Here is a 24,658-nt window from a genome sequence, read left to right on the forward strand (position 1 = left end):
AGTGACAAGGCCAGTCTAGCAATGACCCTGGCGCAACGGAACACTACTCCCAGACTTGCCTCCCTCCCTCCCTGCACCCTTATCTGAAACACGGTAGGGTTGCTTCTCTTCTCTCCATGCCTGCCTCTCTGCCTCCCTCCCATTCTCCCTGCCTCCCATAGGCCTGCCTACATGCTTCTTTCCTTTGCTCCCTGCCTCCCTCCCTGCCTATCTCCCTGCCTGCCTCCTTCTCTGCATGACCCCCACGGCCCACTAACTCCCACTGCCTCTTGGATACTGAGAGTTATGGATCACTTTCTCTAGGCCAATACCCACTGGTGGCTGAAGGGGATGGTGATTTGTAGCTTATGGCTTACACAGGTACTGTATCAAGTTGATTCAGATATCTATCTTGGAACCCACAGTCTGAGTCACAGACCATCAAGAATGTAATCAAAGAGCCTAGACAAGCACCTAAGGTGAGTTTGTAGTCGGTAGAGTGTGAGGGATCTCTATAGAACTATGTCACTGAAAACACTGGTTCAATATTTCATCCACACGCATAGAGAATGAGAGTATTTTTGTCACAGAACCTCAGTTTGGAGGGGACCAGTGTCATTTCAGCCCCCATTTCACAGCACAGTACACTCTCTAACTATATTTTCAGGCTCAATCATTGATGCAATCCACAGTGGGCCAGTAGTCGATTATTTATGTACCAGAGTCAGTAATGTGACAACAATTGTCTCAACTCGACTGTTTGTACGAACAGAAAAAAAGCTCCACTGTCCTAAAAGACAAGCAACATCCAATAACTTTACCCCAAAGTGAAGGAAGAGAGTCAATTAGTCATTCAAATTGATCCACATACATCTATCAGCCGCGAAAATCCCACACAGCTCTGTTACAAAGATCCAAGAGAGTGCTAAGGATGTATGTTCATACATTCATACCATGGAGTTCTGTTGGAGTTCATACAATGGAGTTCTGTTGATAGCAACAGCAGCATGATGCTAGCTGTAGATGGGGGAGTGCAGCCTGGGTATTTCATTTCACTCCCGCTGCGGCTTATCACGCCCGGATAAATCAATAGTGCTTCAATATTCAAACTGCCTCAGAGACCGGCTTGATTCTAATTGAATTATATTATAAGCCCTCCATTTTCCAAGCTATGAATGCTTTACAAAGTGGAAGTGCTGTACTTCCTGATACAATCAACGAGAGATTGGAGATGGTTGAGGATGACAGGGAATAGTTTATTGAAATCAGGCAGGAGTTTTTAGTCAGCAAATAGCACTTTTGTCACAACCAGTCATCACCATAACATTCAGCATCACCGTCCCCATAATCAAACACCATAACATCATCAGAATCATCACCATGTTCATCAGTACCGTCAACAGTACCCCCCCCCCCCTCCCCCCACATAGTACTTCCTAATGCTATGTATTTCTAAATCGAAGTGTTTGGGGAGACCAGATATGTTTATGTGTGTGTGTGTTTGTGCGTGTGTGCGTGTGCGTGTGCGCGTGCGTGTGTGTGTGTGTGTGTGTGTGTGTGTGTGTGTGTGTGTGTGTGTGTGTGTGTGTGTGCATACAGTGATTGATGTCTGTGTAACTGTGTGTTGCCGCGTTGATATATGGGTAGGCGGTATTTGCTTTCTCAAAAATCGACACATTACCTTGTTAATCTCCATCCTTCCTTCAAATCCACTCCCGCTATCCCTCCTGCTTTCTCCAAAACAACATCCCCTCCATCCATCAGAGAGCGAGAGAGAGAGCGAAAGAGCACCTCCCATCTCTCCGTCGTCACCACCATCGCTGTCGTTTTGTTTCTCCACAGCACATTCTCTCCTCACCCAGCTACCTCCCTCCCTCCATCCTTCCTTCTGTCATCCCTTGCCTTCTCCCTCCAATTGTCCCTTCCCTCAGCCTGCTAAAGAGATTTGCATTGATAATTTTTTTTCGGTGGGTTCGGCTATATTTGTGATTAGCCAAGCATGCCACAATGAAGTATAGGAGACCCGCAGCCGCATAGAGGGAAGTAGAGAGAGAGAGAGAGAGAGAGAGAGAGAGAGAGAGAGAGAGAGAGAGAGAGAGAGAGAGAGAGAGAGAGAGACTATCACTATTCTGCTAGCCAACACCCCAAGGCATTCATTATTATCTCGAGAAGGCAACAACTGCCTGGACAAATAGTCACAGACCCTCTGCTTTCAGCACCTGCCTCTTTTGACTAGAGAGTATGATAATGAAGAGATGACACGCAGGGAAACAACTAATTGAACTGGGAACCTCAAATGGTTCGAGTCCAGCAGTTGAAGATTTTCCAAAGGCCGGGGCTGACACATTTTCTCCCAGAGGTGGGTGGTGCTCACTCAGAAGTAAACAACCATCTAATCCCACCAACCCCTGTCGGTAAACATAGACAGACTCTGTTGCTGTTGCTGACAAACTGTGATGGGGAACATTTTGGATTTGGTCACATTGAGTACCATCGCCATATGGTTGTAGTTATTTTGGCATTGGAAGGGAGAGAGAGATATAGAGAGACAGAGACAAAGAGAGAGAGAGAGAGAGAGAGAGAGAGAGAAGGGATAGAGAAAGAGATAGAGAGAGAGGATGAGAGAGACAGTGAGACAAGAAAGCTTATGGGGTCTACAAAAACAAAATGATATGTTTAAGCCGCCCTGTTTTTCTTTCTCTCTCTCCCTCCATCTCCCTCTCTCTCTTTACGCTCTCTCTCTCTCTATTTCAGAAGTGGGTCAGGACTAATGAGCGAGCAGCAGAACAGTTACTTAAAGACGCGCCGGGTACCACTGGAAGGACAATGACCATGGCATGGAACCTTCACTCCCTCACTCTCTCTCTTTCCTTCTCTCTCGCTCTCTCTCTCTCCTTTCCCCCTCTCTCACTCCCTCTTTCTCATTGTCAATTCAATTCAAGGGGCTTTATTGGCATGGTAAACATGTTTACATTGCCAAAGCAAGTGAAATGGATAAGCAAAAGTGAAATAAACAATAAAAAGTGAACAGTAAATATTACACTCACACAAGTTCCAAAAGAATAAAGACATTTAAAATGTTATATTATGTCTATATACAGTGTTGTAAAATACTAAATGACTAAAATGTAAATGTAAAAATGTTGTAATGATGTGCAAAAAGTTTAAGTACAAAAGGGAAAATAGATATACATACATATGGGTTGTATTTATAATAGTGTTTGTTCTTCACTGGTTGCCCTTTTCTTGTGGCAACAGGTCACAAATCTTGCTGCTGTGATTGTACACTGTGGTATTTCACCCAGTAGATATGGGAGTTTATCAAAATTGGATTTGTTTTCAAATTCTTTGTGGGTCTGTGTAATCTGAGGGAAATATGTGTCTCTAATATGGTCATACATTTGGCAGAAGGTTAGGAAGTGCAGCTCAGTTTCCACCTCATTGTGTGGGCAGTGTGCACATAGCCTGTCTTCTCGTGAGAGCCAGGTCTGCCTATGGCGGCCTCTCTCAATAGCAAGGCTATGATCACTGAGTCTGTACATAGTCAAAGCTTTCCTTAATTTTGGGTCAGTTACAGTGGCCAGGTATTCTGCCACTGTGTACTCTCTGTTTAGGGCCAAATAGCATTCTAGTTTGCGCAGTTTTTTTGTTAATTCTTTCCAATGTGTGAAGTAGTTATATTTTTGTTTTCTCAGGATTTGGTTGGGTCTAATTGTGTTGCTGTCCTGGGGCTCTGTGGGGTTGGTTTGTGTTTGTGAACAGAGCCCCAGGAGAATCTTGCTTAGGGGAATCTTCTCCAGGTTAATCTCTCTGTAGGTGATGACTTTGTTATGGAAGATTATCGCTGTCTCTCTCCCCCTCTGTCTCTCTCTCTACACTCCAACCCCAAGTGTAACCTTTTGTAACCTGTTTTAGTGGAGGGGCGGGGGTATGTGGTTCATATGTGTAAATTGTGTATGTGAAAGCGGCGTGGGGGAGGAGGCAAAGGGGAGGGGAGGAGAGGGAGGGGAAGGAAGGGAAGGAAGGGAAGGAAGGGAAGGAAGGGAAGCATCTGCTTGGGCTAAAGATGGGTCCCCATGCTTAGCTCTGATTGGCTAAGAGTGTACGTCATCTTTAAAAACAGTCAAAAAAATGAATTCCATCTCAATAACAGACAATGCATTCGCATTTTTCATTCATAATGGGTATATAGTCTTAGCTAGCGCTGCATACGTGTTCTGATGATCCCCCCCCCCGACAAGACACACCCGCCACCCCGCACAGTGCCGTTAAATGAGATGAATGGTACAGCAGCCATGCACCCCGCCACTAAACAAACAACTGTTACTGAGACAAAGGGACAGGAGGACAGGCGCGCTAATCTGATTTCAGCTGATTTCAGCTTAGATGGCAAAGTAATGGCTGCATTGTTGCCATACACGGGGAAAATTGAGAGAGTGAGAGAAGGAGGGAGGGATGGAGGGAGGGAGGGAAATAAATGAACTTCTCCGCTGTCTCTTGTGAGCCGTCAAGACAAGCGTTCAAGCAGAAGACAAGAAAATTCCCACGGACCCCCCTCCAATCCACCACTCAACAAACAAGGGACCCCCAAACACCCGCCTCCTTCTCTCTCCCTCCCTCCATCCACCCCTCCCTCCACCTTTCAAAACAGCATTGCTCAAATCAAAATAAAACCAGCGCAATTCCAATGAACTCTGAACGACGATGACAATCAATAATAATGAGAAAAAAAATCTCCCAAAAACACTCAAGTAATTACAATCCATGTGTTTCTTTGTCTGCATCAGTAGCTTCTTCTTTGCTTGGCAGCATCCAAATACATGTCTGTGTCAAAGAGAGAGTGTGTAACATAGGCATACAGTACGTACAGTTGCAGCAGCAGCAACACAAAGGAAAAATGGATAGCTCCGAGATATTTACATTTTTTTAGAAGATTTTACACCGTACCTTTTGAATTCTGTCCTTCTTCCATATTCTCTTCCATTGTGACTGGGTTTGTGTCCACTTCGATTTCAATACACAGAAATTTCACAAAGCCTCTCGGTCACAAGTGTATAAAGCCTCCTCTCGGCTATGTGTGTGTACAGTGTGAGTGTGTGTTGGGGTGTGTTTTGTCCCCTAGCTGTGAGTTGTGGCGTTGTAGCAGTGAGCAGCTCCTAGGGAAGTCCGCTCTCAGTGTTGTGCCGTCTCTCTCAGACTCTCACTCACACCCCTCCCTCGCCCTCCTCTCTCTCTTTCGCTCTCCGGCACTCACACCCCTCCCTCCCTCCCTCCCTCGCTCCTCTCTCTCTCTCGCTCTCTCTCTCTCTGGCACTCACACCACTCCCTCGCTCCTCTCTCTCTTTCTCTCTCCGGCACTCACACCCCTCCCTCCCTCCCTCGCTCCTCTCTCTCTCTCTCTCTTTCTCTCTCCGGCACTCACACCCCTCCCTCCCTCCCTCACTCCTCTCTCTCTCTTTCTCTCTCCGGCACTCACACGCCTCCCTCTCTTCTAGCTCTCACTCCCATCTCGCTCGGACTCTCACACCCATATCGCTCTCTCCCTTTCTCTGTCTCCCCCTCCCTCTTTTTTCTCTCACTCTTTACCCCCCACCCTCTCTCTCTCCCCCCCCTCTCTCTCTCTCTCTCTCTCTCTCTCTCTCTCTCTCTCTCTCAGAGCGCGGCAGCCCCTGATCTCATTCCTTCTGTTCTTCTGAAGATGATCAATTCCTCCAGTCCATTACTAGAAACCGCAACACCAGGAAGCACATAACTGGACTGGGAGAGAAAGATCAACTCCTCTTCCCTTTAAATGTCTTAAGCATAAATATGAATAACCATGTTTTTGGAGGAAGGAGTGTAAAAGAGAGAAGGAGGAATGGAAGGAGAAACTCTACTTCCCTGTGAGTTTCTTTAAATGGAAATTGGGAATAATACTGCTGAATTGGAAAGACAGAAAAGGAGGAATGGGCTCGCCACAAGGAGAAAGACATAAGCAGGTGTTCAGCCATAAAAACAAGGGATTGAGGGTTTCTATTAGAAGCAGGATGGTGAAAGCAGCAGCAGCAGCAGCAGCCCGGCACACTGTGAGCAGATGGAGGGGTGTAACCAGCCCAACAGCCACTCTCCCTCTCACCCTCCTCCCCCACCAAACCCCTGTTTCTTAGAGTAAATGGAAGAGCCCGCCAGTCAGCCTGCCTGTGGTTAAGTTATGCTGCACTGACTAGTGAAAGGAAGAGGATATATGTTTTTACCTTCTGAAATTGAATAATGCCTTTTTTTCATTGCGGTGTTGGGCTTGGATGGAAGTATGTCTGTGTTTTGTCACAAAGATATGCAGTGCTATGGCTCTCAAGAAATCCTTTTCTCAATGGCAAAGAGCGCACACGCACGCACAATCGCACACATGCAGGCGCGCACACACACACCACACACACACACACACACACACACACACACACACACACACACACACACACACACACAGACTAGTGATAGGGGGAAAAATCAAATACAATTCCATTTCACAATATTATTTTGGACAGTATTATATCGATACTTTGACTCCAAGTATTGATGATACTTTTTTTTGTTGCTAGCGCGAGTCGGCTGTACCTGCGCCAAAACTCTGGTATTTTTCATCCTATAGCTTGTTCTCCATCTTCTTTTGAAAAAGTGAGCCAACATGTTTTCAGCAGTTTTATTTCCATGACTGATCCATGCTCTCTCCTGTCTCTCTGCAGCAGACATAATAGTGAGCAATATGTTCAGGAACATCAAATCACAATAAAATCACAGTATCAAATCACAATACATATAGAATGGTGAGAATCGTAATACCTATCGTATCGGCACCTAAATATCGTGATAATACCGTATGGTGAGGTCCTTTGCAATTCCCAGCCCTAACACGCACGCTCACACACACCTATCTCCGTCATATATAGAGTGAATGATTTACAGTATAGGTGATGCTGTAGGGGTTTTACAGGGGAGGTCATAGACACAAAGAGAACAGAATGACAAAGTTTCCTACGTGTTGTCTTATGTAGCTGGTCTTAAAGCTCTGGGACAGGTTCTCATTGCGCCTCAGGACACAGTCACTCCTGGTTGATCCCTATAGGGTTACAGGGTTGGTGAGGGAAGCAGGGAGTAATTGTGCTTGAACCCGATGCCCCAGAAGACTATGTTAACCCTCTGAACTAAAGGCTTTAGTCCCAGAGAAGGTTAGTCATCAGACAGGTCCCTCTTGCAAAAGAGATTGTATCTCAATGAGACCAACCTGTATAAAGGTCAAATGAAAACAATTGATCAGTGGTTACACCTATATCGATTTGAGCTGTGTATCTCCACTCTGCCTGGTTCCCCAGCACCCCAGCCAGTACTACCGAGGGCTACTGTCTGAATGATGCACTGATTGGTTATGGTTGGCGAGTACAATCAGTGCTGGACACAGCACTAATCAGTCACACTGCTCTGGCCAACAGCCAACACACACACACACACACACTCACTCTGGCGGAAGCGTTGGCGCAAAAATGTAGCGCTGCGTGTTACTGCTTCGTACACACACACCGCACATTGAGATAAGACCTGCAGCCAAATCAATGATCTCTCAATCAATCAATATTAGCAATTGGTGTTAAATGATGACAATAGAATGGTAACAAAAAAAACATGTTAAAGGTGATATCAGCCAGCACATGATGATAAAAATGATGAAAATGCAAATGATGAATCAAGTTCATTGTTAAAACACACACAGATGAAATACAACCATAGCCGTCTTTAATCGCTGTGTGAATCTGATCCTGTACGTTCTCTATGCCGTCAGCAGCAGTGGCACGTCCACATAAAGACAAGTGGGAGACGCTCTGGCTGCACGAACTGAACGGAGGCAGCGGTAAACACGGCGCGTGTCGCTCTGCATGCAGCGGCAGGTACAACAGCCTAGCGACGACAGCACGAGCTGCGCGCCTGGCGACGGCGGTGAGATGCGATGTAGCGGTCGCGCCCGAGATTAAAATGATTGGCTGCAGTCAGCGAGGTCATTAACAATGTAGCAGCTATAGAAGCTAGGGCCTTTCGTGGCTACTAGATAGGAGCGAAGACGACTCTTTCTCAAGTCCTCTTTCCTTGCATCGTCTCTCCTCGCCTCCTTCTCAAAAATGCTTTGGAGAAGAAAGTCCTCCAATACAATTGAGAAGGAAGAGAGGAGATAGAATGCAAGGAATCACATTATGACAAAATGAAATTGAGCCGCAGACTCCAGAGAAAAGCAGCGCAGCTGATAATAATTGTGTGCAAGTAGTGCCAGAGCAGAGTCTATCTGGGCAGAGGAGGGAGGAGTGATCCTGCATCAGGTATGGTCTGAGGGGAGTGTAGAGCTCACGTTGATGAAAGCCACTGTAGATAGGAATACGGAGTGGATGCGGAATCAGATACGGTTGGGCTTGGGCTGACTGAAAGTCTCAGGACTGAATCAGATAGTCTAGACGTATAAGAGATAGAAGAACGATACTGAATGAAATACTAAATCACATTGACTCAGATACTACAGATCTGGAAGTAAGCCATGTGCTTTTGTGTAGAATTCAAGTGACAGGAATGTAGGCCTACTACGCCAATGAACAACGACAGATTAAAACATTTTTTTTTTTTGTGACACTCACAGTGCAGACATTTTAATTATTTTTCCTTTGCTAATTATGCTATGAACCAGCCACTTATCTGGCCATTACTATGCTATTAATGTCTGTAATCTCAGCTACAGGTTTGTTTCTCACGCATACTAATCAGACAATCGGGAGCTGCGCCATGACAACCTGAGAGACGGGCTGTAATTGGCTTGAATGACAGAAAGGTTGAGTTTCTGAGAACCTAGGGCTAGGATGGATGACTCATAGCACAGGCCGGGACGTAGACCCGCACACACTCACTACTGCTTCTGTATCACTGGTAGAACAAGACAATGTTGTTCCAATGACAAAACAATAAAATCTTCTCTACTATACAAGTTGTCATTTTCTCAAGAGACACATTAATGAAGCCAAGATACAGACTCAACATACCGATAGCCTAGAATATGTCATGTAATCATTATGAATACGTGCCATACAGATGAATTATGAATTCATTATTTGGTTAATTGTATATTATTAAACATTGCTTACCTCTAGGACCTAGGTTATTAAATAGCAGCATAATTGTTGTTTTAAATGAGGGCTGTAGAAGGTTGACATACAGTTCTTAGCCTATGCAGAGACTGTATTGGCTCTAACATGGGTGGAAGACTTCTATGTATATATATATATATATATATATATATATATATATATATATATGTATGTTACTATGTACTTTAGGACTATAAGTTGTGAGTATGTATGTCAGCAGCTAATAGGTGGTATAAGGAGATTAGCCAGTATGCCTCCTTGTTATCATAAAATAATTTTCCCAACAGCTGCGAACTCTAGGAATCAAACAGAGTGTGTGTGCGTGTGTGTGTGTGTGTGCGTGCGTGTGTGTGTCTACAGTATATTCTGTTCTTCTGATACTCAGTACTGAGATCTAATTTGAGGCAAAATCAAAAACTGACAGTAGTCTACCATATTGTCAATCACCACATTATTTGACTAACAAAATCAGCCAGCACTTTAAATAGCCTAGTCTCACAACAGTGGCAGTATATTTGGATGCTTTGTACTGGTCCTGATAGCAACCAGGTGGTGTGATGGTTGTTGTGGGCGTATCTCTCTGCTTGCTCTGCTGCCGACTTCCTATCTCCTAGACACACCACTTCAAACACGCTGTCTCTTTCCAGACTGAGGCAGCTTCTGAATCTATTACAGGCTACAAAAAAACACGTCTCTCTTTCTCTCTGACATATTCAAGAGTTCATGTATCTAAACATTTCGTGGAGAATGTGTCTTCGTCTAAGCACTCTCCCCTCCACATGCAGAGAGAGAGAGAGAGAGAGAGAAAATCAAAAGCTCCCATAGGATTCCCCTAGCAGAGGACGTTCATTGCTGAAACGGATTGCTGGGAGCAGAGGAGTGTTGAAGTGACAGAATCGGGACTGCCGGCCTGCGTAGCCTATCCATTATAGAGAGGCTGTGGTGCTGGAGTGGTGCACAGACTAGAGCTAACACCCTGCTGAAAACACAGGCTCAGAGAGACAGACATTTTAGATTCTACAAGCTATTTCCATTGTAAACAACTGGTGGTAGATTCTGTGTATGTGTTTATGTGTGGGGAAACACAGGCTTACAACATATGGGGCCTGTTCAGGGGGGTGAAATGTTTAGGAGTGTTCCAATAAAAATAAAATTCACAAGTACGGAAGTGTGTATGTTGACATATTAAGACGCACATGCACTCTTTGGCTGATATGATGAAAATCATGGCGATGCTTCAAAACCATTTGTGAACATAAGAAACTCACCTAATGAATAAACAAAGCATATTTCCTACGATTTTCAGTTCGAATTTTAGTCAGAAGTATCGCGACTTGTTATTTAACAGAGAAGTAAGTTAGAGGGCTGATCTTCAAAGAACCATCATTTCACTCTCAAGATGGCAGATGAAAGATTTGTCCAGTGGTGCCGGGTTGCACTTTCCAGCTCGAGCCGCCACATATTTCTGACTACAGTATATGCAGTGAAATGAATATGTCTGTGAGGGCAAAGTCACTGATTTATTCCCAGACAAGACAAAGCCATGTCACATGACAGCATGAATGACGCCAAAGGTAGTGGACATTGTCTCCTACTGAGTCTTCACAGCAGCACATAGGAGGCTGGCGGGAGGAGCTGTAGGAAGACAGACTCATGGTGATGGCTGGAATGGAATCCATGGAACGGAGTTAAACATGTGCTTTCCATACGTTTGATTTGCTTGATACCATAAAATGCATTCCATTCCAGCCTCCTCCGCAGTAGGCTGTATGTGTATAACCTTACATAAATGCATATGTACAGTATGTGTATAACCTTACATAAATGTATATGTACAATATGTGTATAACCTTACATAAATGTATATGTACAATATGTGTATAACCTTACATAAATGTATATGTACAGTATGTGTATAAGCTTATATAAATGTATATGTACAGTATGTGTATAACCTTACATAAATGTATATGTACAGTATGTGTATAACCTTATATAAATGTATATGTACAGTATGTGTATAACCTTCTATAAATGTATATGTACAGTATGTGTATAACCTTCTATAAATGTATATGTACAGTATGTGTATAACCTTCTATAAATGTATATGTACAGTATGTGTATAACCTTCTATAAATGTATATGTACAGTATGTGTATAACCTTCTATAAATGTATATGTACAGTATGTGTATAACCTTCTATAAATGTATATGTACAGTATGTGTATAACCTTCTATAAATGTATATGTACAGTATGTGTATAACCTTCTATAAATGTATATGTACAGTATGTGTATAACCTTACATAAATGCATATGCACAATATGTGTATAACAGGTACTACAAATAGCTTATTTGTTTAAGTGAATTAACACGAACAACCCAATAAATAACTATAAATGCTAATCTAAACAAAATAATTAAAACATGGAATTTGCATTTAAATATCATCCCTCATATAAGTGTATCTCACACCCACTATGAATTGGGTATTCCCATCGGCACTAGCCTAGAGAAAAGGAGGACGGATGGGGGATTCTCCTCTTCTCTAATATACTGTATACTGTCTGACCTACATACAATGGATTGTGCACCGCCTGAATCTACCTTGGATACTAATCAGCCTGGCTTGGTGTGTGCAAGATAGCCTGGTTAAACCAGACTGAGTGCTGTACTCAATGAGGAGGGTGGCGCTCTCTAGTAACAGTAATGATTACCAATATCATCTATGAGTGTGTGTGTACGTGTGTGTGTGTGTGCGTGTGTGTGTGCGTGTTTTTGCGTGTGTGTGTGTGTGCATGCGTGTGTGTTTTTGCGTGTGTTTTTGTGTGTGTTTGTGTGTGTGCGTGCGTGTGTGTGCGTGTGTACACACGGCTGATAGTGAATAATATAGAGGAAGATGAAACATCCAAGTCATGCGCTACATATGATCCCTGTCTAGTGACTGACGTGATGAGAAGATGAGCTGTTATTTTTGTCAGCAGACGATGTAGAAGATGATGAGACAGCTGATTGACTAGTGTGTGTGTGTGTGTGTGTGTGTGTGTGTGTGTCTGCTACTCGTGATGTGTTGCTTCACTCAGTGACGGAGGGGGTGATAGGGCTTTTGCTCGCTGCTTCCTGCTTACTGCTCACCAAAGTCTTGCGTAATTGGTCAGATGCTCAAATAAATTCTGGGTCCATACGTGAACCGGAACGAAGAGCTCCACCCTCTCTCTCTCTCTGCAAGTTACAGGCCGAATGTCCCCTCCCCTTCCAAAATTACAAACACCTTTGAAATGGTGACTTGTCCAAAGCACTGGGACCAATGCAGCTTGTTATCTCATGCATCCTGTTGTATCATGACAGATCGACTGTACCATTTGTGTCTATGTAGTCTGTCTACAAGAGATTACAGCAGTGGGGATTGTGGTAGTGAAGCCTCTCTAAGCCAAGCTGTAGGTAGGTGGGATTACTATTTACTGACTGTTTACTGTCTGTCAGTCAGTGATGTTAGCCAATAGTGTGACAAATTACCATGGCCAGGCGGTCTCCCCTAAAGGGCTTCATAATGTGCGGAGTAAAGAGAGACGGCTTCAATTGACTCACATCAGACGATGCAGTGAATGCCTATATCTCACAACGGCTAGACGGGAGTCTCGCTGTGAAAAGAAAGACAACAAACGTCATCAGTCCAATCAACCAGTCAACACACTGAACATTGTTCTAACGTACCCTCAATCTCTTACACGTTCCACTGGTGTGAGAGTCAACCAGGTTGCTGAGCAGGGGCTGCCCTACGAGGTTATCCCCCTGTAGTTAGTTCTACCACATGGATGTCCCATCTGAAGCTTCAACTGTAGGTTCATAATTAGTGATGGCTGTTGATCATACGGTGCTGTCATATGACGTGTCACAGTGTTACAGAGTCAAGTTCTTCTAAGTGTGGCTCAGGTGGTAGAGCACGCCGGCAGGGTTGTGGGTTCGATTCCCGGGGCCACCCATACGTAGAAACGGATGCACGCATTGACTGTTAGTCGCTTTGGATAAAAGCGTCTGCTAAATGGAATATATTTAATTATGTTTTATATGGCCCCGTGTGGATCAGTTGGGTGAGCATGGTGCTTGCAACGCCAGGGTTGTGGGTTTGATTCCCACGGGGGACCAGCATGGGAACAAGTACAAAAATGTGTTCACTCACATAAGTCAGAGTGACTCGCGTAAGTCACTCTGGATAAAAGTGTCTGCTCAAAATCTAGAATAGAATTTTGCGATAGTCAGTCATCACACCATTATTAACAGTGATAACGGTTACAGTGGTTACACCACGGTTTGAGTAGGACCGTGGCCATAGAGAGTTAGGCTCTGCAGTCATAGAGAGTTAGGCTCTGCAGTCGCTTCTTTAGTAATCGTGACGATATGCTGTTAGAGCACGGTGAATACTGTACGGGCTCCTAGAGCTTTTCTTTGTGAACCCTGGCTAGGAGGAGATCGACGTAGCCTATGTATTAAAAGGGTGTGTGTGTGTGTGTGTGTGTGTGTGTGTGTGTGTGTGTGTGTGTGTGTGTGTGTGTGTGTGTGTGTGTGTGTGTGTGTGTATGTGTGTGTGTGTGTGTGTGTGTGTGTGTGTGTTTACGCGTGCGTGCGTGCGTGTGTATACCAGTGCTTGCAGCGTCCCGCAGATCTTTTTCAGTACAGCAGAATAGCTGAAAGTCAGACTGACCGCCAACTGGCTTAAAAACAGCATGTCAAAAGAAGAGAGGACAACTGGTGTTTCAAAGAAGCATAGAAAGAGAGATAGATAAAAGGGAATAGATAGAGAGGGGGAAAGGAAGAGAGAGCGAGAGAGAGAGCAAGAGAGAGAGAGAGAGAGAGTCAGCAGACAAGAGGAAAAAAAGTGACAGGCAGATAGCGTGGGAGGAAGATAGGAGCTGGAGAAAGACAGAAGGAGAGAAGGAGAGATAAAAGGTCATGTCAGTGAATGGCCTCGACACTCTAAAGCTCTCAGACACAGCTCTAGGGTCACATCCACGGGACACAAAACATCAAACAACAATTCAAGACAGATTCTCTTGGTATGTGTACATGCTGGCCGGCTCACGGCGACCATGGCGACCGTGAGATCCACTTCCTGGTTTGAGAAGTGAATGGCCTCTATCTTTCAGTGACTTCCACCGGGTACTCCATGAAAAGAGAACTGTCCACGGGAATTGTGAAAGAAAAACGGGACGCCTTGAAACAAATGAATGATCGCTCTGCTGTGCTGTGTGCATGCGTCATAAATTGTCACACCAATGCAAAGACGATTTCTAGATGGCCAAACTCACCTCTCATATCTCATCATATTTTCAGCGGCAGTTGGAGAAATTGAACTCATTCTGAACCACCAGTTGTCCACCATTGGGTTAGTAAAGATGTAATAAACTACTATCAATCCCAAACTGGATTTTGCAGTAAAGTCAAAGAGGGGTAATCTATTTATCTGCCAGTCAATATAACATAATGCAATCTTCCCACGGGTGAATTAAACTCAGTCTGCCATTAAGTGCCACTGACAATAACGATGACAACATGAGTCTGGTAACATGATTTTAATAATGTCTGATGGCATTCTCTTGGCTGCTATAATTCATTGTCCATCGTACAGTACTTAAATTATTCCTTATCATCCCTTATTCCGGGTCCGGGAATAATTCCATTACATCTTTTAAGACGACTTTCCTCTGTATCTCCTCTCCCTCGCTCCATCTCCCCCTCATTGTGCTATTTTTCCCGACCAGTCAGAGCATGCATGCATCGCGGATTCCCTTGATGTTTAAAATAGCTCTCCGAAAACAGGATTAGAAATTCATTCACTTGTTCTTTTAATTCACAAATATTTCACCCTCCTCCCTTCACCTCCCTGTTCCCATTCTCTTTACACTGACAAAAGACTGAGTAGCGTCCTTGTTTTCTAAACGGCCCTGTTGAAAAGGATATCTATAGGGATATGTACAGCATAGTGTGTGTGTGTGTGTGTGTGTGTGTGTGTGTGTGTGTGTGTGTGTGTGTGTGTGTGTGTGTGTGTGTGTGTGTGTGTGTGTGTGTGTGTGTGTGTGTGTGTGTGTGTATTATTCATCCAGAGGGTGGTTCTCCCTCCCACTATAGCTGTGACCAACATAAATAAATATTTCAATAAATAAATATATTAAATAAATGAAACGTGTTATGATAATGTAATAACCCCAACCACAAACAATATTGATATCTACACGGACCCTATCAATCATTCAGTCTCACCTGGCCTATTCTATTATTTTAAGCCTACAGTACACAATCCACTTCGGGATGATGTATCTACTGAAAGCTGTTTCTCCCCTGAACCTGATTCTGCTCTGATTAAACTCAGGATTGTGCCTTTAAAGCATAATTACCCATTTTTATTTTATTTTAAACTCCTTATCAGGGGAGTTGGGAGAAATGGCCATGCATCTTTTATGCAAAGTAATGTTTGCCTTGTGACGCTGAAGAGAGTGGAGTGCGCTGACGTCAGGTGTGAGCCAGCAACATCTGGGTTATTTTGAAACCAACCTGCTCAGTAACAGCTCCATCATCGCTAGGCCACTGTTGGTCTGGTATCGCCGAGGCAACGGCACGTGACTGTTTGCTCTCAGCATCTGATGTACCACACATAAAGGCTAAGCGCTTCCTCTTCTGCTGTTTATTTCCTTAAAATCTCTATATTTTGGAAAGGAGCTAACCTTTTAGAAGGTGAACTCTGACCTCAAGTTGGTGGAATTCTTCAACAGCCTAAGGTGACTGTGTGCTGATCGGGCAGCACTAGCAGTTTGGCCCTCCTGCAGTTCGAAAAGTTATTATGTCGGAAATGGATGGAAATGTGTCTCGGGGACATTATGACGCTTCAAACACATAAGGGCCAATTTCTACAAGGAAAGAGCAGAGTGTGTGTGTGTGTGTGTGTGTGTGCCTGTGTGTGAAAATATAGATGCTAAGAGGAAGCCATCAAGGTGGTGAGAGAGGCACTAACGCTTTCAGAGACAGAAAGGGAGCTGATGAGTGACTAGGTGAGCATATGTACCATGAGAGGGAAAGATGTATATTTATGACTCTATTGTATTGAAACCAGGGACTGGGGTTGTCATTTTCGCGAATGTCATTTTTGCTATGTGAATTAGCACGTTGAAGCAATGTGATGTATTAAGTTGAGATTGTTGTCCTGTATTTTCACGCCACGATAAAAGATGTTACCTGCTTCGATTGAAGCAAGCCCAATGTCTAAATATGTATTGTCTGTGTCTGGGTTTAATACAGTACCTGAGCCTGGCACTACAACAGCTAAGCGGTGAGAGGAGTGGAAGAGGAAGAAAGAGTGAAACAGCAAGGATGGAGGGATGGAGGGATGGAGGAGTGAAACAACGAAGGTGGAGGATGGAGGGATGGCGGCGGAAGAGGGACGGGAGGGATGGGAGCTCATATCACAGTCTGATGTCATGGCTATGACCCAGGCCCAAATTGCACACTATTCCCTATACTATTTCCTATATAGTGCTCTATGGGCCCTGGTCAAAAGATGTGCACTATAAATGGAATAGGGTGCCATTTGGGACTGGGACATACATACAGGCAACGCTCCAGAAAGCTTCTCATGTGTGATGCACTGCCTCTTGCCTCCACATTTAATACACATACAAGGTAGTCACTTTGGCATTTCTAGTCTCAGGGACATTCAATGAGATTATATTAAATGACGTTTGGGCTGTGTTGGTAGATTTTGTGTATCTGAGAAGGATGGTGTTTTGTGTAGTATGTGTATTAGAGCGCTATGGCTGCAGGCTGTGGTTGACTTGACGGTCTGCCCCACCCATGACCTGGATAACAGTTATACTGCGATATTATAGGAGGAGAGGACGACGGAGAGTGGGGAAGGGGCAGGGCAATATCAGTGAGGGAATCCTCTCCTCTCTACTCCTATCGTTTCCTCTCCTCTCGTCTCCTCTCTCCTCTCCTCTCCTCACATAAAGCCACCATGCCTCAGTGACATGGGAATGCTTTTTCTGTGCCTTTAGTGGAAGCTCTGATGTGAATTATGACCGCTGTGTTAGAATGAATATGGTCATGTACTGATTAAGAGTGTCCTCATGTGGATGTCATGTGCACACACACACACACACACACACACACACACACACACACACACACACACACACACACACACACACACACACACACACACACACACACACACACACACACACACACACACACACACACTGCTTTGCCAAGTCATTAGATGGTGGTGAACTTCTGGAAGAAAAGGACTAAAGGAATTAGCTGATCGCAGACTCTCGGCTTGGTATTACTCAGTAACCGTGGCAAAGTACTCTGGTAGAAATGCATTGTCTGCAGGTGAAGAAAAATATGCACAAGACACCTGTTAGAATCTACCTGATTTCCATACTTATTTCTGAAACGCTCAAACAGGCATATCTCCATGTTAGGTCTATGGTAACCTGCCGTGGAACACACTGAACATGCCCTGCATGTGTCTTTAAGTACCAGGCTCATAATAAGCATACAAGGCAGTCAGAGAGAGTCCAAGGCTACGCTACAATAGACTGCAGGAATCAATACAGACCTGTTGAGAGCAACTCCATTAAGAGGTGAACGAATGGAAGGAAGGAATAGAAAACAGAGAGAATGAGAGAAGGATAAACAGAAGAAGAATACATTTCCTGCCCAATTCTTATTTGATCAAATCACAGGACATAAGCCTGTAAAAGAAGGATTAGCATCATTTGTGTGTTTTACTGTCTATGTCTTTGCGCAGAAAGAGACGCGCAGTTAATCTGACAACGAAACACTACCTTCTCAGAAATGCTTTACTTTTTACACATAGTACTTAATGTATTGTGATATATGGAGAAGATATTCTAACTCATAACAACAGTTTCCATCCCCTTTTCCAGCACAGCGCGTATGAGGACTTCATGTCTTATTTAGGTTAGTCCTAAAATGTTATATAAGCATGTTATGATTACCCAGAATGCTCCCTGTTGAAGCTCTGTGGGGGGTCTGAAGATTGTGGTTCACCTTTACCTGTACCCACCACTGTACACGCACACGCGCGCACACACACACACACACACACACACACACACACACACACACACACACACACACACACACACACACACACACACACACACACACACACACAAATACACACAGTATGTGTCCCCTTCCTTCATGTAATATTGAAGGGATGAGAACGGGCAAGGCTGTCTAAACCTTGGATCACGGTACCTCTGTTTCATTACAGTAGCCTAACAATAGATCTAAAGAGCAACTCAATCCCCTACATAATGTGTGTGTGTGTGTGTGTGTGTGTGTGTGTGTGTGTGTGTGTGTGTGTGTGTGTGTGTGTGTGTGTGTGTGTGTGTGTGTGTGTGTCTGTGTGTGTGTGTGTGTGTGTGTGTGTTGTAACTTTGCACAACAAACAAAAAATGCGGGCGGAGGCTGTTGAAATGCACAATACAGAGGCCATAAAGTTTTCCCCACAGCCCACCTGAACTTTAACGCAGTCTACCTCCCTCCTCTCCCCCTGTCTGTCTGACCTGATCTACATCTAATACCAGCCCGTCCCAGCTCAGCGCAGTTTCTTCTTCTTTAAGTACCCATTGTGTGGTGAATGCGGGAGGTCAAAGGGCGATTGTGTCATAAGGGAACTGAATTCCATTCCAGAGGGGATTGAGTTTGGACACTGAGAGTTCTGAGAGCCTTGGCAACAGTGAAGTGCACTTGCTAGAGCCACAACGCTTTTGGTGGCAGGACATAGCTCCTGTGCTAAACACACTTAGCTGGTCTGCTACACTCAAGGGCACTCAACAAGTGTACACTCGGGTGTTCACTACAGTACACTGCTGCACTACAGATATGAACAACACAATGTGTTCCTCTTTTACAGTAACACCTGAGGGAATAAACAGGAACAAAGAGCAGCCTAGCTCACCATGTAATAGCAGCGAGACAGTGGAGCCAACAACAATAAAGGACCATGTAACTCAAAGACAGAGAAAGAGAGGGTCTGGATTTTAGATCAAACACCTTTGGCCCCTGGTCAGTTGGAAAAGAGCCTACTTTCCGCTAAAGCCTCACCAGGAAAAACGATAGATCAAGCACCAGCTATTTGGTAACGTTTTGTGTAGGTACTTGTTTGACATATTACTGCGTTGTTAGGAGCTAGTAACATAAGCATTTCTCTGCACCCGCTATAACACCTGCCAAACTGTGTGCGCAACCAATACACGTTGATTTGATTTGATTTGGCCTATGGGGCATCAACAGCAGAAAGGTCTTTACAATAGAGAAAGAGAGAAACGACAGACAATTGGTCAGAATATGAACCTATGATGGAAAGGATCATCTAAGGAGAGTAGGAAGCAGCCAGTTAGATCTTGCTAGGGGGTATACACTACTAGATAGTCCCTGTGACTTAGAGAGGAGACTTCTCACTGGTTCAGTGTCTCAGAGCATCTGAAGAAGTGAGTTAGTGGTGGTGGAAGGGAGTTTTTGTATTTCTGGCCAAATCTGATCTAGGAACAGTTCCCAACCCGTAACTCCATCCAAATCGAAAGCAGAGACACAGAACAGGAGAGCAGGAGTAGGTGGGTGGCTCAATGACTCACCCCCCCCAAGACGTACAAGTGCTTGCTCACTATTTACTGCTGCTTGGAAATCCAACACCGTGGAGTCCGACGGGACGATGAGAAAGAAGAGAAACACGGAAGCTGGCGCCAGGATGGGCCGCACATCAAAACTTGGCCAGCACCGCCTGCTGCCGTGGGTAGATTGTCTGTTATTGAGATTTGAGCTTTAGTCATTCCATACAGGAAAGTAAAATGACCTCTCTTCAAACACACACACGCACGCACACACACACACACGCGCACGCACGCACGCACGCACGCACACACACACACACACACAGAGAGAGAGAGAGAGAACTTCGATTAAGGAGATAGGAGTTTGGAACAATGGGGGATTCTAGCCCGGGATCTCTGCCAATGATTGCAATTCCATACAGCATAATGCTGACAGTGCTGTTGTAACATAATAAATCCTTCTCCTCCACAGTAGTGTGTGCATGCCACACACACACACACTGGGTAATCTGTCCTCGCTGAGGGTGTAAGGGAGCGGATAAACTTCTCAGGTTCAGGTAGAATAGAAAAATCACTCAACTCTGCAACTGTATTCTAATTCAGTGTATGCAACATTAGTGTCCAAATCTCTGTCACTGCATACTCTTCACGCAGTAACGTCGGTACAACATCGGACTAATGTTTCACCAACGTAGAGGCTGAACAGCTGCGTCATGGGCGTTTAAGCATATTGGCATATTTAGCATATTGGCATATTGGTGACTTATTGGCCAGATGGAATGAGATAGGCAGACATGTTATTGGCATGGCAGGATGGGGTCTGTTAGTGGGCCTCATACTCTCATGCCATCTGATGACACTTGATCTTAGGCTGCAAAAGTGGCAAGAGTTCCCGCCTAGAGAGCCCAGGAGTGTGCACGTGTGTGTGCAGCCGTGCATATGTCTGTGTCTGTGTTTGTCTCCGTGTCTGTGTCCAACCAGTGGGGTCAGGCCCAGACCCAGCAAAGCCTGGGCCGCAACAGACAGACAGACAGACAGACAGACAGACAGACAGACAGACAGACAGACAGACAGACAGACAGACAGACAGACAGACAGACAGACAGACAGACAGACAGACAGACAGACAGACAGACAGACAGACAGACAGACAGACAGCGCTATTCACATTAGCAAATCCTCCCGGTTCTCAGCTGGAGCAGGGAGTCAAAGGACATGAAGTGAAATTGTTCCACAAACACTGCAACGCTTGTGAAGATTATCAAAAGGCCCCACAGAAAGAGGAGAATGCTTGGAGGGGGCACAGAACAACCGCATAATACCACCATTTAGCACTCATGTGATTTGCTGGATGCATAATGGAGGGATGATGCAAAAAATAATGATTGAAAGAATGAATGGCCGTTACACAGTAACTCTGTCTGTCTGTCTTTTCTATGAGATTTCATCAGACATAATACACCATGGGGAATTTGCTGCTCAGGTTATAAACACTCCAAACATTGAAATGGCAGTCGTTCTCAGGGTGCATATCCCTGCCAATATACCCCACTAAAATTGTTCTGTGACAAATGTCCATGAAAAAAAAATATCCTTATAAAAGACCAAACATAGACAACAACAGATGACATAATCCAGATTGTTTCTTTCCGTCATTCTCTAGATTGATGAGCACCTTTGACCAAGGCCTACAAAGACAAACCAATAACAAACCAATTAGAAACTACTTTGAACCTGTGACAAACACTCTCCTCAAGGGACCAGTTGAGGCTCAAGGCCACTTCCCCTCATTCAAGATGAGTTTTTCCTGGCAGCTGTACTGTTCTTTCCTTTCCTCACATCTGTTTGTGTTCCACCAGTAGCAAATTGACATGACAGAGAGCGACACAGAGAGAGAGAGACAGAGAGAGAGAGAGAGAAACAGAGAGAGAGAGAGACAAAGAGAGAGCAGGACCGAAAAGAGAGGGCGAGACAGAAAGATAGAGACAGAAAGAGGCAGAGAGAGAGAGAGAGAGAGAGAGAGAGAGAGAGAAAGAGAGAGAGAGAGGGGGGGGGGGGACCAAAGAAAATAGTAGCCGGCCCTGTCCTTCAGGGGGTAAATTAAACATTGGGTTGACATCATTGGAACAATGGAGAATCTGACACACAAACTACTTTGAAGTCTATTCTTTATGATTACCTTTCATTTGTGTTACCTTTTCACATTCAATTGAAAAAGAGGCAAAGCTCTTGATATACTGTACATTGCTTTGTTTTCAATTGGACTTTGCATCTTTAGACATCCACACAACATTGGTTTAAACCAGTATAAAATGTATCCAGTCATTATGAGCAGTCTTAAAATCTGTTTTTCAGTAAAATGGCAGCCCTGCCACTTGTTTTGCTCTACAGCTGAGGGATGTGGCTGGAAAAATAATGAATATACCATTGAACCAATTCCCAGATCCCAGATTGTAGCTGTAAATCTAGTGCCTAGTGAGTTGTAATTGCATTTAAAAAAATATCACCGTAGCTTCTGACACTTCCTCATATCTAGCAAACAGACAAGCAGCATGATGTGATTATGAGCTTCATACTGGACTACTTAATAGCATATTAGCAGCATGGTAGATAAAAGGGCATGGTAACAACACAACAGGTTTTGAGGAAATTGTGTGTGTATGGGGAGACAGTGTGTGTGTGTGTGTGTGTGTGTGTGTACGTGCGCGTGTTTTTGCGTGTGCGTTCAATACCATTTCATTACTCCGTTGAAGGCGTCTGGCAACGCAACTCAATTGAAAGCACTTTAGTTATATCCCTTCCATGCACAGTGTACACATTCCTTTCCCAGGAAAGCTACTGAGTTCAAACCATCCATTCTTATCCAAGGCTACTCAATAGATATTGTTACAGAAGGCTCCCACAAGACAAAGAAACTGTTGCTTGTATCAAATCAAATTCTTGTTCTGATTGATAAAGGCTGGACACAGGCTACCCATCCCTCCCCAGCATTTGGTTCTAAACATGCTGACGTTTATTTAATAGATCATGAAAACACCTTTATTCCGACATGCGGGGACATTGCATTCCTCTTTCTAAAATGTATGCACTAGCAATATTATAAAAAAAAAAATTCTAAACAGTTTCTGAATCATCAATTCAAACGCTCTGTTGTAACATCGTTCATCCAGTGTCAGAAAGTGTAAATCACCGCAGAACCCGAACCCACGTTCCGTTATCCTTGTTCTGAAGTAGCATCAACAAGTCGCCAATAAATCATAAACAATAAGAAAACAATTGTATTTCACTTACCCATCTCAAGCTATTTCTCTTCACTATGATGGTGAATAAAGTTATCGGGTTGTAGACCTCAGTAGCAACTTTCGAGATACAGCAGTCCAGTCCAATGTGGGTCGCAATGCACAGACAAAAGGCAACCGGACCTTGCGACGTAACAGTAATCAGTCGAGCGGGTGAACTGGCAAGCGCAGAGTTCTAGAGGGGAAAATCCGGAGGAATCAATGGTGTTTTGTCCGACCGAATTAATGAGTAAAGAAAACCGACAAAAGTACAGTATTGTGTGGTCTGTCCGAAGCTAAATCCCTCGGTCATTTTATCAAAGAAAAAGCACACAGAGCATGGGTTGTCTGTATGTATGGCTACGCTAAGTTCAAGCCATCAATTCAAACTGTGATGATTGAATATGCCTACATTTCAAAAGTCGATAAAACCCTATCTTTTTACATTAGACACCACAAAGTTGTGAATTTAGATGGTCAATAAATCAATAAAGTACTCGGGGTATCCTAGCTTGGGTTGTAGCTTATTGCGTTATAAACAGGTAGGAGGTTGGCCTAGGCATGCTTAAACATCAGCTGTTACCATGGTTACTCCACGATATCAGTGTGAAAAAAGTTGCTGTAATATTCTCTACGGAGAGTGGCTGTAATAGTCTCTGCAAGGGAGAGAGAGAATGTTGAATGAAATTATATTTGAGGTTACTTTACACGTTGTACATGCTATTGGTCCTTTTGGCGGTTGAACGTGTTGTTTATTAGACTTTTTCCAGCGCTGGTAGGTTCCTTCGTTTGTATATTAAATCTCTTGACTCATTGCAGGTGATGTAGTCAGCCGAAGCATGTTTCCTCGCAATCAGCTGGAAGTGTTAGGCATGTTAGGCTCGGCCATATTGTGCAAGTGTTTGTTTGCAAATTGAATCAGTAATGAAAATAAAAACCGGAAGTACAAACCGATATACAGACCAGCTACTGAAAGTTGGAGTAATAACACTACTCTAATTTGTCTCAAGTTTCGAGCAGCAGGTGAAACCTCACATACAACCAGTAGAGTACGTTTAAATATAATTATATTCAACATTCTTGCTTGTAAGGAACATTTACACAATTTAAGCACACAACCCTGATGTCTCAGGCTGTATACCAAATATTTGTGTATTACAGCCTGATTAATCAGACTAGGCCTAGGCTTGTCCCGAATGTGGTGATTCTTTCCATTGACTGTGGTGAAGCTTTCCATTGACGGTATGGCATAGCCACGCACATATAGGCTACATAGAATAAAAAACGAAAACTCCTGTAACGCCCTGGACATAGAGAGGGGTTTTTGTTCTTTATTTTGGTTAGGCCAGGGTGTTACATTGGGTGGGCGTTCTATGTTCTTTTTTCTAGGTTGGTTTGTTTAGTTGATTTTGGCCGTGTGCCTTCCAATCAGGCACAGCTGTAGTTTGTTGTTAGCTGATTGGGAGTCACACATAAGTAGCCTGTTTTTCCTTTGGGTTTTGTGGGTGATTGTTTTCTGTTTCGTTCATTTTTGACCAGACAGGACTGTTTGCTGTCGTTGCTGTTTTGTGTTTTGTTTATAGTGGTTCATTTTATTAAAT

The 24,658-nt window shown here is 44.0% G+C and overlaps 1 protein-coding gene across 2 annotated transcripts in view; it reads right to left on the reverse strand.

Annotated features, from left to right (window-relative positions):
• LOC106602380 (neuronal membrane glycoprotein M6-a) overlaps nucleotides 1–23,209 on the reverse strand; it is a 64,681-nt gene extending 41,472 nt beyond the window's left edge. The window contains exon 1 of one of the 2 annotated variants that reach the window (XM_014194979.3): nucleotides 23,071–23,209. In XM_014194979.3, coding sequence (XP_014050454.1) covers nucleotides 23,071–23,074 — 4 coding nt within the window. In that variant the 5' untranslated portion in view covers nucleotides 23,075–23,209. Of the gene's footprint in view, nucleotides 1–4,926; nucleotides 5,189–23,070 lie in introns of those variants that run through there. The other variant, XM_014194978.3, reaches the window with a different exon arrangement.
• Between the last annotated feature and the right edge of the window lie 1,449 nt (nucleotides 23,210–24,658).

Source organism: Salmo salar, chromosome 04 (assembly GCF_965601325.2).
Source record: "Salmo salar chromosome 04, fSalSal1, whole genome shotgun sequence".
NCBI lineage: Eukaryota > Metazoa > Chordata > Actinopteri > Salmoniformes > Salmonidae > Salmo > Salmo salar.